Genomic DNA, 16,719 nt, shown 5'->3' with positions numbered 1-16,719 from the left:
ATTGTTAAATTTCCAGGAACTTTGTGAGCCAGTTGTTAGAGACATTATTAAACATTAAATAATATAAATGTACAATTAGACACGTTATATTAAAATCAAAGGTAACAAGTAATAAATCCTCATTCCTTCCCTATTATTTTCCTATACCTATTATGTCTTATGTACATACTTAGTGATAATTCTATACAATGACATACTATTGTGCATCTTTTCACAGCTCTGCAATCAATAATGTCATGTTGGCAGCTTCACAGCAGCCATGGTGGGAATATTTACACGATGGAATCTGCAAATGCTACAGATCAGGAATCCAGCCCCCTCTATTCCAGAACCAGTTGTTAAAACTTTTAAAAGCACAGCTGTGGTATTGGCCCACAGGGGCCTCTAAAAGAAGCTGTTCTATTTTCCAGAAAGTGATCCTCCATATGACTCCACTTCTTTCATCCAGGCCCAGTGACTGGCCTACAAGAAACTAACAAATGTAGAAAACATCCTTAGGCCAGACCAAGCCAATGCTTTCCTTTGGAATCTGAACTAAGATTCACAGAGACCAATGGAATTAGTTGCCACATCATGGTCATAGCAGTATGTTAGAAAAAATGACCTTGAACTCTTAGTGGGTATGTGTCTAGAGCTGACTTAGGTACCACACCTCATAAGACCTCATAGGACCACTTTTCCCTGATTTGATATGATTTTATCTTCATAATGTTTCTGTTATTTCAGCTAATGCAATTTATAGTCTATTCCTTGCAAAGTAGTATGCCTTAAAAAAAAACTGTTTTAAATTCTCTCAGTTTCTGATTCCGGTATAAAAACCATGTAGATGTAGGGTAGGATATCAGGGTTCAAGTCTTGATTGTGTGACCCAGTGAAAATTCTTTAACCTGATAGTTTCTCAATTTCCTCATCAGAAAAAATTAAAGGTGTGTACATTTGAATAGTTTTTAAGCTCTAAGATTCTACAGAGATGCTTCAGGCCTGGCTATGGGAGTTTAAAGGGAGGCTTTAAATGGACAGGGTTCAGATCCCCTCCTGTTTTTAACTAGAGACACTCTTCAGTTATTTACTTTGTATTTTGAGGTTTTTATATAAGATTTATTTTGACAGTTTCTGCTAAGTATTCCCCATTCCACTAAAAAGAACTTCAGAAGTTAAAACTGTTCCAGACTAATCTCTCTCTAAATTATTTTTGGTCTGCTATATATTTATAGAATAAATACAAAATGCTTGCATGCATATTAAAGAAATATTAAAACATTTGCCAGTTTTTCTGTCCCTACTGTTATTTATAGTCTTCTCTTACTGGAGAGTTGCAAGGAAAACATGGTGATCCTATAATGCAACTCAGCCTAATCTGATAGCAGACTACTCATCAACAAGGCAAATTTTCCTGTGAATTCTGGAACTAGTTTGAAACTTTTGTTTCTGGACCTAGTTTGAAACTTTTGCTCAGCACAGCGTTCTAGGTGAGCAATACCAATCAACTGGAGTTGGCAAAAAATGAAGCTGATTTGCCACCCTGCTTGGCTTCTGCATGTATGTACATGGACTTACCTTATGCTATGCTTGATTTGTCTAATGGTCCCTCTTGGTGCTGAGCTTTCCATCTGTTCTGAAGGCTGCCCTTCTGTTTGGTTATCTTCCCTTAAAGCAATTTCCCATCCAACACCTGACAGTCTGGGGTTAGAGCCAGAGACAAGGGAATATACTGATTGTACTAGGCCTTACCACCAGACACCTGCTGGGTCTGTCCATATGGACATTTCACAGGGGAAAATGCTACAAATCAAAGATGAAACAGTAGGTTATTGCTTAAAATAGCAAGCTCCTTTTGGTCTTTCCTTAGTAAACAAGGAAAATAGCTAATGAGCATCTTCTTAAGGGTTTTCAGGTACTAAAAATGACTTTTATTAGGATGCTCCTTGGTTAAATCTCAGGCTTTATCAAGATTATCTTCCTTTGTGAGTAGTTTCCAACTCTTCAATCAATTTTTGCTCTTATTTCAACTCTTTACAAGCGGTATACATTCCTTCTAAGCTGTACAGTTCATATCCGAGCAAGTCTTCTAGCAAATAACGTATTAGGAAGAAAATCTATTTTTTTATTTTATATGAGTTTCTTATTGAAGTATAACATAAATTAAAAGCATATACAAATTGTAAGGGGACAGCTCTACTAATTGTCTGAGTAAATACACTGTCTAATCAGCATCCAGATCAAGAAACAGAGCATAAACAGAAATTGACACCCCTTCTTTCCCCCTTCCAGTCACCATCCTCTACCCAAGGAAACCAGTATCATGATTTCTGACACCACATGTGTGTGTGTGTGTGTGTGTGTGTGTGTGTGTATATATATATATATATATATATATATATATATATATGTATTTGTTGTGGTTTTTGAACATTGTAACATTGTAAAAGTTGATTCGTTTGTGTCTGCTTTCTTTGACTCAACTTTCTGTTGTGAAATTCATCCATGTGATTGCATATAGTTATAGTTCAGTAATATTCATTGCTATATAGCATTCAATTTTGTGAATATAGCACACTTTTAAGAAACAAATCCAGGCCACTGTTGATAGACATATGAATACTTTCTAGTGTATTGGCCAATTACATATATTCTTTTATATGTCTTTTGGTGCACATAAGCATTCATTTCTGATAAATATTTCATCTATGAGTGAAACAGAGGGGTCAAAGGGTATTCATATAGTCAACTCTATGGTTTACTACCAACCACTTAAGAAAGATTGTATTATTTGTTTTGCTGCCCTAGTGTCTTGGTTGTATAATTGATCTATTATTTCATAGGAAATGGTGGGCTCCCAAATATTATAAAGTTGCACAAGTAAGATGTAGTACAACCAAGAGTCCAGATCCTTTGCTATGTAGTTTATTACTCTCCTGATAGATATGCTTTCCTAAAATACCATTTGGCTTGATCTTTGCTGTTGAAAACATTTTTAAATGCCTCAGAGCATTCTTTTTACTTAGACTGTGAGTGAGTGATCATAAGTTAGTATTTTTTTGAAGTTGTGGGTTCTCATTGTATAGTAGGGATATTTTTTGGATATTGTTAAAGATCAGTGGAGTTGACAAAAAAATTAAGAAAATAGAGCTAACTCTATATTGATCTAATAATATCATCTGCAATTTTTCAAAAAAATTCCAAATTCCCAATATCATGGTTTGTTATAACTGTTTCCCTTAAAACTTAAACTCAGAAAAATATACAAGTAATAAAGGAATATGGTTGTTTTTATGTTGCTACAGTTACAGAGACTCAACTATGAGAAAAAAACAATAAATATTCTTAGGGAAATTTGGCCTTTAGAGGGAAGGTACAGTGGAGTTAGAATAATTCTCTCAACTAGAAAAACCTTTTATCCAAAGCTCTCTGACTACCTAACAAACCTAAATCCAGCACCTCTCACAGAAGAATTTGGCTTCTAGTCAGAGAAATGATTTGCAGGGACATATTATTAAAACTAGAGAGACATTATGTACATATCTGAAGTCACCTTAGATGGAGAATTTCTGTCATTTTCCTTATATGTAATGTGATGTTACTCTGTTACCTCCCTAATTCTCTTTAAAGCTTTTAATCTAACACTAATAAACATTCATCAGTCTGTTTAAGAATTCTATTAGGCCATGCTGGAAATTTATGTGAAAATCCGGAAACTGTGTTCAGTTCAAAGTAGACAATGCCAGAAGAAGAGCTGTGTTATATATCCAGAGAATAAATGTTTCTTTGTGAGTACTACACTTTTCCAGAATTCAGAGAGGGCAGGAATTGAAGGAATCTTGACAAAGCAAGGAGCTACCACTGAGTCTTCCTATGGCATTGGTTATATAAAACCAACAGACTGAAAGTGAAAGAAATACAGAAATGTCATCCCAATAGATGCATTTTTGTTCAGACATTATGAAGGATTTTTATGTTTACCACTTTTATTGGCTTTAGGATAGGAAAATTCTACTAACCTACATTAAAACAAGATGTAATGTAGGTGCACCTCATAGATTACTTATAAGCAAGGGGTGAGGAATGGAAATAGCAGGGTCTGGGCCAGGTAACTTCATTTTGTTTGCTTTTGAAAGCCATCAATCAGTCTTCATAAGAATTGTCAGAATCAGTTGATCTAATGCCCTTGTGACTGCAGCCCAATTGAGACTACTGGGTTTAGTTGTCTACACCTCTAGACCCTGAATAAATTTTAGGGGCTCTTGGCACCATTCCAGAGTATAGAGACCAAAGCTAGTATAACTCAATTAACCCAAACTGGGGTAGGGGTGGGAAACTGGTAAGAATGTCATTTGTACTTTACCATAAAAGTGATCCTGACACTGTCACAAAAACCAAAACCAAGTGTCAAGAACAAAAACAAAGACGATGCATTTATTATTTATATTAATAGAAACAGCTTCCCCCCAAAAGTAACAGTACCTTTCAAGACAGTTCTAATTTGTTGAATTACACAGGTATGGTAATGTTTTAAAATATATATATTAACGGTAATTAAAAAACAGCACTAGCGTTCCCCATCAAAAGTCCAAAAACTGTCGTTGTGTAGTCAAAACATCTTTTGACTTAATCTGACATCTTAACGACTTGAGCCAAATTTTTGTTGTGCACGTGAAGATACAATTGCAAATGATTCACGACCTTGCGCTAGAACATCAGGATACCGTTAGGGTATGTGACTGTCTTGAGGGTCGCTCCCAGTGAGCTAAGACCCATCCCGCAAAGCCGAGGAGACGGGGCGCCCGGGCTGCCCCGCACACGAGGGCTCGGCGAGCTCCGCCGCCCTGGCTGGAGCCTGCGGTGTTGGGTTCTCGCGCGGTCAGGTGTCGCCGGGGGCAGGCGCAGTTATTTATGACTGTGGGGTTGGGCTGGGAGTGCGTAGCGGAGGAGCAGCTGGGATCCACCCTACCCTGCAGGCTCTTCCCGGCCCGAGACCCCCAGGCCCCCGCTGCGAGGCTGCCGGGAGGGCACCCCAGGCCCCCGGTTTGCAGGGGTCGTTCTCTGACAGCCGCGAACCTCCGCGCACCGACTTCTCGCGAGGTTTCGGAGCCCCCCTCCACCCCGCGCCGCCCCCTCCTAGCTCTGGTGCGGGCGGCTCCCGCTATGGCTGCGCTGCGGAGGCTCTTGTGGCCGCCGCCGCGGCTCCCGCCTCCGCCCTCCGCTCACCAGCCCTTCCCCGGGCCGTGGGGGCGGCCTGCGGGGATCGCCCCGGGCCCACCCGGCCGGCCCTTCTCTCGCCGGGAGGAGGAAGAGGGGGCTGTGGCTGAGGCGGCGTGGAGGCGGCGGCGGCGCTGGGGGGAGCTGAGCATCGCGGCGGCTGCCGGCGGGGGTCTGGTCGGCCTCGTGTGCTACCAGCTGTATGGGGACCCCAAGGTCGACTCCACGCGGGCGCCGGCCCCCGGGCGCCCCTTCGAGAGCGCAGCCCCTGAGCCGGAGGACCCACCCCGCGGCCGGGGGCTGCTTCCCATCCCGGTCACGGCTGCCAAGGAAACGGTATGTGCGTGAGCGCGTGCGCGCGCCGAGCCGCCCGCAGGTGACGCGCGAGCGTGGGGCAGCCAGGTGTTCCACCTGAGCGCGGGCAGGGCCGGTGACAGCGTGCAGGGTGCGCCTGAGACTGGGCCACAGTGACACCGGACATTGGAGGTTGTCGGAATGTGAGCTCCGCGGATGGGAGAGCCTGTGAGCAAGACCTAGACGTTCTAGGCCGGGCAGCCACTGGCCTGTTCACCCGGGTGCTGGGAGGACATTAAAGATACTGTCATTGATGTATTAGGACCTTAAAGTTTACTGCCCGTACCACCTATCAACCAAAACCCAAAACCAAGACAAGGCAACAGGAAAACCCGATTCCCAAGCAGTCAAGGGGTGACAGGCAGAACGTGGAGGGCTGTGAGAGATGGGGACTCCAGTCTGGAGTCGGATGACTTGCGGGGTACAGTGCACTAGGTCCAGTTGTCTGAGGTCTCAAAAGCAGCTACATTATCGTATGGATAATTAGAGAGGAAACGTCAAAACTCTGTAGCCTCATCATAAGTCAGAAAAAATGAAGATGTCACCAGATTGGAAAAGAAACAATTGAAAACCTATTCAAAACGAATAAATTTCTCTTATTTCATACCCACCCCCAGTTAAAGCCAGGATCTCGTAAGTGGGGACAACAAGTGAGAACATGGATAGGATTGCAAAAGTAGGAAGCTGAGTGAAGGTAACTCCTACAGAGGAACTTCAAATGAAAATGTTCAGATATTATTGTGTAGCTGATCATACATGGTAAAGATGATTATAAGGCAAGAGTGAATACAGAGGCAGCATCCATTTGTAATTTCGGTATGTTTAATAAGTAGTCATGTAAACAACTACGAAATCGTTTAGGGAAATTTTCCATGCAAGACTAGAAGAGTGTGAAGGGCTTAGATGAAAATAATTTAGGAAAGAGGCAGCTCTTCAGTTTTTAACTTTAATGACATATATATATCCTTTGTTCTTTGTCCAGATGCACAGAGATGATCTGATAAATGCATCAGTTCCTCTGGTGGAGGTTTAATTGCATTTAGATCAGGAAATCTTCTTTATGGACCTTCTAGCAGCAAATCATAAATACATAGTATAAAGTACCTTTATATGATGAATACTTAGAATAATAGCAAGTACCCTCAACTTTCATGCCCCATCCCCCACACAAGTCCCCAACATATGTAGACACATTAAACTTGTATCTTCATTAACCAAGTCAGAACTTTTAATCAACCATAGTTGATCTGGGAACCAATTAGGATTAAGATAAAAATAGTATTTCCTTCTTTTTTAAAACTAATTTTACTTTTAAAGTTGAGAGAGAGGATCATGCAGTTTTTTAAAAGAGTACACTGAGAAAGCTAGGACTCTAGCTAGTTAACTTCTACTAGTTGTAGTATTACTTAACTTCCCAATGCCTTTTTCCTCATCCATAAAATGAGGTTAATAGTCTTCCTCATAGAGTTGTGAGAATTAAATGAGTTAATAAGTTTAAAACAAAATGGTATGGCTAGCATATGGTAAGTGTTAATTGAATTTGTTTTATATTTTCTTTTATTCATTTATTTTCTAATTATATATTATCTATTTATGTTATTATTGCTTAGTGTTTATAAAAATTCCTGTACAGTGTTTTGGAAGTCAAATAATACTAAAGTCCTGTGTCTTACCCTTCCCAAGTTTCCAGTCCTACATTCTGATCCTTATTCCTTTTGTGTTTGACTTTTTAGCCCCCTTTGAAAACTATTATAGTCTTCTCTTCATCCCTGGTGTTTGAAAATTTTACAGTAATGAGCTTTGATGTGGTCATTTTTTCATTTATTGTGCTAGATACTTCAGGGTCTTTACATATGGAAATTCAGGTCTGAAAATTCTTACACTTTTCTTGTATTATTTCTTGGGCAATTTCCTCTTCTCCATTTTCTTGTTTTCTTTTTCTAGAACTTCTATTAGTCTGAAGATAAACTTCCTGGCAGATTCTAATCTAGTTCTAATTCTAGTCTTTCCTGTATTCCAATTTATAAATCTTTCTGTTTTTTTTTTATGGGAGATATCTTTGAATTAATCTTGCAACCCTCCTATTGAATGTTTTATTTCAGCTATCCAAATTTTTAAATTCAAAGAACCATTTTGTTTTCTCTGATGTTCATATGTTACTGACTTCAATTTTGTTTTATGGCTTCTAAGTTTCTCTTTTTACTATTAGGATGTTAATTATAGTTCTGTTTTTTATTGTCATCTGCTCCATGCATCTTGTTGTTTCTTCCAGGTTCACTTATTCCTGTTGATTTTCTCAGTACTCACTTTCATTTTGGACGTTTTCCTCACATATCTGTGGTGGTTGCCTATCTATATGAGAGGCACTCAGAAACTCTTTGTACGACCATGACTTTTCATTTGGTAATCTGCACTTTTCATTAGAGTGGCATCCAGTTGTCAGTATTTCGTAAGTCTTTTTCTCTGGTGTCATTGAGCTTTCCCAAAGCAGGAAGAAGGGGAGGAGCAGTAATCTACTGGATGCGGGCTCACACGCACATATGTGTGAAAGTGTGTGTGTTGGGGGAGTGTCAGTGATAAACTTACTTACTGTGATTTAATCCTCTGTTTTCCACCTAGCCACTGCTGTTTCCACAGGTCCTTGTGTTTCCAAGGCTTTATCTTCTCTGGGGTCTGTACTACACATCAGTTGGCTTCCATTTGGTCTCCAGGTAGAGCTTCTGCTCCTCTACATCAATTGTCCTCCATCTCTTCAGTATTATAAAAATTTGATGAATTCTCCTGAGTGTTTTAGCCTCCTTTCCTTTTTCTTTTTCTCAGTTCTTCTATGTTGACACCTTTAAAAAAATTCTTTATTGTGATTTTAAAGTGGTTAGGGGAGCAAGAAGTTGAAAGAAATGCATGAGGTCAATCTGTCTTTTTTCAGAAATATTTTAAATCTGTGTTGCCACTTCACTTATTATGCTTATATGATTTCTGCTGAAGTGGTAGAAATGATTCCTTTTGATGTTTGAAACTGTAGCTAAGAACTTTTGATTTATAAAGCCTCTTTAAGAAGCATATTGCACTGAACATAGTCTAGAATATAAATCAACCTGTATGCGTTATGAGAATAATTTACCTGATGGGAATGAATAGCAGTAACTTGCTGAAAAATACAGTTCTATTACTATAGTCTTGACATTTCTAAGGACACTCTCTCTCTGACCTGCCTCCAGAAGACCTCCAGAAAGCCTTCCTTGACTTTATACATTTAACATACCCCTGCTTATGATGATGACTTTATACAATTACTTGTTAATTGTCTGTTTCTCTGCTTTTTTTAGCCTTTTACAGAGAGACATTATGTTGGTCTTGGTCACCATTATATCTTCATTGCCTGATTGCCTGACAAGGGGCCTGTCATTGGTAGACACAATAAATATTTGTTGAATATTGTCCTTGCTAAATATTTGCATGGGACATACTCATTGAAAAGGCACAATCACATTCTTTGAGAATTAATGGTTTAATATTTTGTTCAGCTAAAGTAGTTATTTATAGTATTAGAATTTTGTCAAGGTCAAAATTCCAGGCTTTGGGAACCAAATCACGTGACACTATTTATTTTAATTGTGCAAGTTTTACTTGCCAAAATTTTTCAGTAAATATGGCCTTGAACTTTTTTATTATTATAAAGAGATGTTGATGTTGACAAGATTCTTTTTAGAAACTTATATTTTAGCCTTAGAGTATTCTTTTTATTAATGGCAAAAAATTTTGTTCTAGAACTGCCTCTTTGTTTCAGGTCCAGAATAAAAAAATCTAGATTGCCTAATACTCTTTAATTAGTATTTTACTTATTATACAGAAAACATGATCTATTTTATGATTTACTCACTTTAGAAGCTTTACACAACTCAGTTTATTTAGTTTTACTCTGAAGTGGAAAAAAGAACAATATTTGTATCTCTTGTGTGTATTTCTTTAATAATTGCCAATAATTATGCATTTTTATGTTTCTTTCACTGTATATCTTTTCCAACCTCTTTTTAAGGCAGTGCATTTTGAGACATGAGATTATGCTTATTTCTTCCAAAATTATTAAAGAATTTGCCAGGTGTATAAATGGGGAAGAGTCCTAATTTTTTATAGGGTGAGGGAAGTCACTTATATGTGAAATTGAAGATAGGTTAATTCTGTGTAGAATAACATTGTTGTATAGGAAGCTAAACCAGGTGATCCCCTCTTTTGGTTTCCTGAATCACCTGTGACAAATAAATAAACCAGAGTCTACCCACATCCCTGATCAGGTTATAGATTCACAAACAACAATTTGTAGGTATTTTTTTCAAGTAAATTACAAATTTGAATGAATTTGAAAAAATGTTTCCTCCTTCTGGTTACACCAACCAGGAGTTACAGAAGTGCGTGCACCTTTTGTCTGGGTTGCAATGAAAGATAGTTAGCAACATATTATCGATGTCCTTTTGTTCAAATTCATATTGGAAATCAGGGAATGAAACTCACAACCTTCATCCTAAATTAAAAACAAAAACAACTCACATCTATAATTCTCTTCCAGGACTTGGAAATTGTCAACTAATGCCCAGCAATCAGTTTGAATGAAGGGATATAATAGGGTTTTTCTCTTGGTCTATATAATCTCCAAGTTAAAAATAATAATAAAAAAGACATTGAATTGTGTCATGAATTAGAATTCAGATAAATAATATTTGGTTTTAATGTGATTTCCTAATTCTCACATTCTTACGTATAATTCTGTTTATATAATTTTGGGCTGGACTGTTTATGAGTAGTAAGTAAAATATAGCTGTCCTCTTAAATATGCACTTAATCTCTAATAATTTTTGAGAAATGGATGCCATTTTCTACCTAAAGATTAAAGAAGGTATTTGGGATCATTAAAACAATTATATTAATCCTAATTTTTGAAGATTCTTTGAGGGAGGTTGTCATTCATTTTCCCATCTAGCACATAAACCTTGTATCATAATATTTTAATAAATTCTTATTTAATGACCAAGTACATGAATTCTAAATCCAGAAATGTATTTTTACTCTTATAGTTCTTTAGAAATCTTGTTTTTACACAGTCATCTCATCCATGCAAATTTTTATTCTCCCTGAAGTCCTTAGTCATTTATTATTAAATGCTTTAATGTTTTTCGTATTTTGAAATGGTTGCACATGTAAAATCACATATCTAAATTCCATCTAATTCCAACACCAGTTTTTGCAAGTTGCTTAGTTATCACTGTAACAGTTCTGTAAGCAAATGGCTCGTTTAACCTCTTCCCCCTCCATTTCTCTCTGTTTTAAATAACATTCCTTATGCTAATGGTCCTTAATATACCGAAGAGTATTATCTTTTCTGGTTCTGGAAAAGTATTAAGGAAGAACATTAATGTTAGAGTATGAGATTCTGTCTGAATGATTAATATTCTCTGAAACTAATGTTTCAAGCAGGTTTTTTTTCCAGTTTCATAACCATAAAATCAGGATTTCCATATCCTCTCCATTTTGGAAATAATTTTTCCATCCATCAATCCATTTATTCATTCAAATACTTCATTCAAGGAATATTTATTGATGTATAATAGGTACTAGGGGTTTAGTAATGGATGAAATAAAATTCACGTCCTTTTTTCAATTTACAGTCTATTGAGGATACAGAAGAATCATAGTGCATCACGGTGATGTGATGGGAGATAGAGAGATGACCATAGAATCCTGTAGGAAGGATGTGTAACTCAGACTTGGGACTTTAAATATGGCTTTCTGGAGGAAGTAACATTTAAGTTAAGACTGGAAGGATGGGTTGGAATTATTAGGTAAAGAGGAGGCAGGGGGAGGAGTGTGAAGAAAGGTATTCTAGGTGGAGGAAAAAAACGTGTGAGAACAAGCATAATGTGTTTCCAGAACTGAAAGAAGGCTGGTGTGGATGTGTATCAGAGAAATAGAGGCAAGTGATCAGGCTTCTTCACACCGAAGGCAATCAAGAGGCAGATAGTAAGGCTTCTAAGACCTATTAAGGTATTTGAACTTTATCTTAAGAGTAATAGGAAGGCATTGATGTATTGTGGCAATAGGATAATATCATATTCGAATTTTAGTAATATCAAAATGCTGGATAGGGAAGTATAGGGAGGGGTACAGTGCTGAAAAACGGGGGCCAGCTAAAATGCTGTTGCTTCTTAGATAAGAATAATGTTAGAGGTATGATTCTCTGTTACTACATGTACGTCAGGCAGTTTTTTAACCATAATATTTCTTTAGACAAGAGATGGTTATGGCTTTATGAAGGGAATGGCAGTGAAGCAGTGAGAAGTTGATGGATTGGAGAGACATTCAGAAGGCAGAATCAACAGGATTCGTAGTGGATTAGATTGTAGAGTGAGGGAGATGGAAGAGTCTAGGATGATAGTAAGTTTTTGTCTTGGGTAACTGAATGGATTGCACAGCCATTCACTGAGACCAGGTCCTCAGGAGAAAACAAAGGTTGGGGGTAGTGGGCATGGATGATAAGTTTTTAACTTGCACAGTGGATTAAGGAGTCTTAGGCAGCTGAAGGGCTATTTCCAGTTGGATACCCAAGCTTGGGAGAAAAATCTATAATAGCAGTAGATTTGGGAATCATCAAGTATTAATCATTAAGAATGGATGACATAGTTCAGAATATGTAGAATAAAAATAGTACCTACGGAGAGAGCCCAGGTGAGCATCAGTGATTTAAAAGACTGGCAGAGAAGTAGAACTCTGCAAAAAGCTGAGAAGTAAGGTCCAGACAACTAAAAGAAAGCCAGGAGAGTCTTGGAAGCCAATGAAAGATAGTGCTTCCAATAAGTACTGTAGTCAGTTGCAGTGAGCTCTGTACCATAGTTGGTCAGCCAAGATGAGAAATAGAAGGTGTTTGTTGGATTCAGCAATAGGGAGATCATAGGTGATCGTGGTGAGATGTTGGAGGTGATAATCAGGTTATAGTTGGATGATTTTGATAGTAAAGGTAAAGAAAAGGTGAGGTGGACAAGATGAGGTAAGTGTTGACAACCCTTTCATGAATTGGGCCATGAAGGGGAGGAGAAAGGGCAGTAGCTTAATTTGATTTTTTAAAGATAAAAGGCCCTTAAATATGTTGAAATGCTGAAGGAAGGAAGAAGAACACTAAACTCAAAGGAAAGAGTGGATAATTGGTTTGCCAAGGACCAATGTGGAGATGGAGTTGAAAGTTAATGCATGAGTGGAGTTTAATCTTAAATAATAGGAGTAATGTAATAGGAAGTAATAGGAAGAAAGGATGGAAAGAGATAGAAGGTCTGCATGTTTAGGACAAGTAGTTAAGGAGTTCTTGCCTGATAGCTTCTATTTTTCTCTATGAAATAGAAGGTGATGTCATCATCTAAGAGCAAAATAATAGAAATTTGTGAAGTAACCATGAGAGGGATTTGGGAGAAAGTAGAGTATTGAAATAACCACTTAAAAAAAAAACACAGAAAGCCATGAAATTTTTAATTTGCTCATGTTTTGTATTTGCAAGGTTAAATATGAGTTTTTAAATGATAAAATGAACTTTTAACTTGCTTGTGAAATGTACAAGTTTTTCAATGAATATTTTTACATTGTCATAACTTTTGTGGTTCTAATTCTTGTTTATGTTACCCCCCTTTTTGAGATGTATAAACCTTAGTAATATGATCTAATCAGTACTTTTTACCCATAATGTAATATTTAACTTACATAGAAAATGTACCGACTTATAATTTTTTTATACTACAGATTTTATTCTTTTGTTTAACCTTGATGGGCAAGTTTAAACTGGAGAATATTAGTTCTCATTGATCTCCTGTAATTACTGTATCAAACACAGAGAATTTGAGTAACTTCATTTTGAATAGTGTAAATATGCTTGAGTTGGAGAAAATGTGTTTAAAAAAATAAAACAAGTTCTGTTTATGGCATTATCCATCTAGCATTAAAGAAAATGCCTAGTCATTTGTGTATTAAACAGTATTTTCTAGATATATTATTTTCTTCACCTTCCTCTTTAAGTAACACCTTACTCCTTTATTCTCTGATATATCGATAGGTTACGTAAACTAAGTAAAATGTGAAAATTTAGTGCTGTATTATTTAATAGACTGGCATAGTGTTTGCTCATTAAAGAGTTATTTTCCAAATTGGAAAAGTAGAATCCATGCTTTTTTCCCCATTCTCTGAATTGCCTTTTACCCGTTTTAATATTACATCTCCAGAATTTAGGATACAGGAAGTGCACATAAAAACCTTCAAAAACTCCATTTTTTTCTTCTTTTTGATAAGGATAATATCTATCCAGTTTGATACTGTAAGTATTGACTAGGTGAGGTATTTGGATTATCCCTTTCCCTGGAGGGGATATAATGGATTAGTCAAAGTGAAATTTTCCTAACTGGCTTCAATTCACCTCAGGTTGGAAAGGCTCTCAAAGGTTAGGTCCAGTTTAAGCTACTCCAACCTGTTATTTTGTTCTTTACAAATAGGGTCATCTAAACGTCTTCCAAACACTTTAAATTTATTTTCACTAATCTAAAGATGGGATATGACCTTAGTTTTCATATACTTACAAACACATTCACTCACTGTCTTCAGGAGATTAAGAAAGGTTTTGAAGACACCACTACCACCACACTTAATGATAGAGTCCTAAGGATGGTAATGGGCAGCTTTTGGACTGGAATTTGTGGTGAAACAAGATGAGTGTGACTCAAACTTTACATCCTTTCCTTTCCCCTTTCAGTCTTTGTTGTCACATGGCTTCCTGCATACTGCTTCCAACACAAATAAATGGGTCCCGTCAGGATTTCATGTCTTTCTAGTAAAAAATGCAGTCTGGGTAACCTGGTCTAGACCTGCACTGCTGTGCTATCACATGTGGCTGTCATCATCTTCTCTAATCTGCCAGCTCTGGTGATTCCTGGTCAACTGGAATGAGGATCAGATAAATTCATTTTCATAGGAGCCGTCTCAGATCGTCATTGAAAGAACTATAAACAGTGACTACCAGGAAAAAAAGGACATAAAAAGAAGGATGAAATCCAAGAAACCGTGATGAATAAAGAAATTGGTAAAAATGGAGTAATTCTTACATATTACAACAATAGTTATTGTTTTGAAATAAGTTAAACCAAAATGGATCTCAAATATTGAACAATGATGTGTAAGACAATAGGGCTTGATTACAGTTAAGTGTTCTTTGTGGAAAATAGAAATAAAATTAGATGCCTACCTCATGCCATAGTAATCTAGGTGGATTAGAGGCCTAAATGTGATAAGTAAAATGTTGAAATATTTAGAAGAATACATATGAAAATAAAATTTTGACCCGAGGAGGGGGAGGATTTTCAAAACAATACAAAACACAATCTAGAATGGAAGATACTGCTACATTTCACTTTATTAAACAGAAATGTCTAATAGAACACAAAGAAGCTTTGCAGTGGAAAAAGATACTTAAAATACATAGCATTTACAAGGAATAAGCACTGAGAATATGAGGTGGTCATCTACAAATCAGTAAGAGAAAAGACAGCAGCAAAATATATGTAGGGTCTGGATTGCAATTCTAGAGAATGATAACTCAGAAGACCAAAAACCTCGAAAAGATGCTCAACACCACTAATAATAGGAAAATACAATTATAACCACAATGAACCACTATTTTTTAGCAATTAGATTGGTAAAATTAAAAGTAGTGACAATAAGTGTTGGCAATGATACGGAGCAACAGAAAGTCTCATATTTTGCTGGTAGGGGCACAAATCTTTGGACTATTGATTGACATTATGTAGTAAAGTGAAGATTCACTTGCCTAATAACTCAGAAATCCTATCTGGATATAAATCCTTGAGAAACTGAAACATATACCTAAGGAGACATGTTTAACAGTCCTTTTATATGTGCCTGATACCTCCATTTTCCATCCCTCAACAGCTACTCCAACGTGTTGTGTTTCCCTCTTCCTGCAGTGCATCCCACCTTGCCCTGTCTCAAGGAAACAGCACCATTCTTCACAGAGGAAATATCTATCAGAAATAAATTTGCTCCATTTATTACTTCCTCACAACCAAATTTGCTTTCATCGACCCTCACTTCTAATTTGATAGGAAATGATGAATCTTCCTGAGACTAGAGAAAAGAATTGGGAGTTCATAAATGAGTATTTGGTTCTGTGATTTTTCTCTAGCAGTGCCCAATAGCCCAAGAGGCGGAGCAGTTCTAGATGATGATGCAGAGTGGTTATAAAATTTTGTCATTAAATTTTGAAGTTGGGAAGTCAGAGAGCTTTGAGGCTGTTATTAGGTGGGCCATCTGCTTGAACATTGAGGTTCTCTTTGACATAATTTGGGGTGATGAGGAAAATCATGAGTTACATATTAAAATCCTCTTTAATAAGTGAGTAGGAATGCCACAGGCAAGATGTTAACAATATAACCAGGGCGTATCTGTCTCTGTTAGTATCAGTGACTTAGAATTTACTGCCAAATATTAGTATCTGAGTGAAGCTGGTGGCAGAGAAGAGCAGAGAGCCTTCATCATCATCAATAACAAAGAAAAAATTGGTTGGTAAAAGATTCATTCTTGAATTCTTGGAAGTATGTTTGTCTCAGATAATGCCTTTCCATCTTTCATTCCTATTAAATTCAAGTGATTTAAGTTCTTACAGAACACTAAATGCTAATGTGATGGGAATAAACTGCCAAAACTAACATTTTCTTTTAAAATAATTATAATTAACAGCATAATTATAATAAACAATATATGATTTTAAAATTTGTTTACCCTTTTCAGTAATAATTTCTACAAATGAAAAATTGAATATTATTTAAAATGTTTTTATACCTTTTAGTGCTTTTTTCTTGTCAAATTTAAAAGATACAGAAAATTATACATTCTGCCACTCAGAATTAATAATTGACATTTTGAATTATTTGTTTCTAGTCTTTTTCAGAGAGAAAAACTAAGTGTGCTGTCTTTTTTAATAGCAGTATTAAACAACATTGGCTCTTAATAGACTTTCTCTTCACATTTTTAAACTTGTTTTTAATCTTAGCAATTGAAACAAAGGTTAGTATAGCATTATGGTTGAGTGTGGTCCCTGGAGTCAGAATACTAGATTTGAATCTCAACTCT

The 16,719-nt window shown here is 36.9% G+C and overlaps 1 protein-coding gene across 2 annotated transcripts in view; it reads left to right on the top strand.

Moving 5' to 3' along the window:
* Positions 1-4,493: 4,493 nt before the first annotated feature.
* MICU3 (mitochondrial calcium uptake family member 3) overlaps positions 4,494-16,719 on the top strand; it is an 82,423-nt gene continuing 70,197 nt past the window's right edge. For both annotated transcript variants that reach the window (XM_036894310.2, XM_036894309.2), the window contains exon 1: positions 4,494-5,532. In XM_036894310.2, coding sequence (XP_036750205.2) covers positions 4,891-5,532 — 642 coding nt within the window. In that variant the 5' untranslated portion in view covers positions 4,494-4,890. The remainder of the gene's footprint in view (positions 5,533-16,719) is intronic.

This window comes from Manis pentadactyla, chromosome 7 (genome assembly GCF_030020395.1).
Source record: "Manis pentadactyla isolate mManPen7 chromosome 7, mManPen7.hap1, whole genome shotgun sequence".
Classification (NCBI taxonomy): Eukaryota; Metazoa; Chordata; class Mammalia; order Pholidota; family Manidae; genus Manis; species Manis pentadactyla.
Note: the sequence above shows the minus strand (reverse complement) of the source record. Positions and strands in the feature narration are given on the sequence as shown.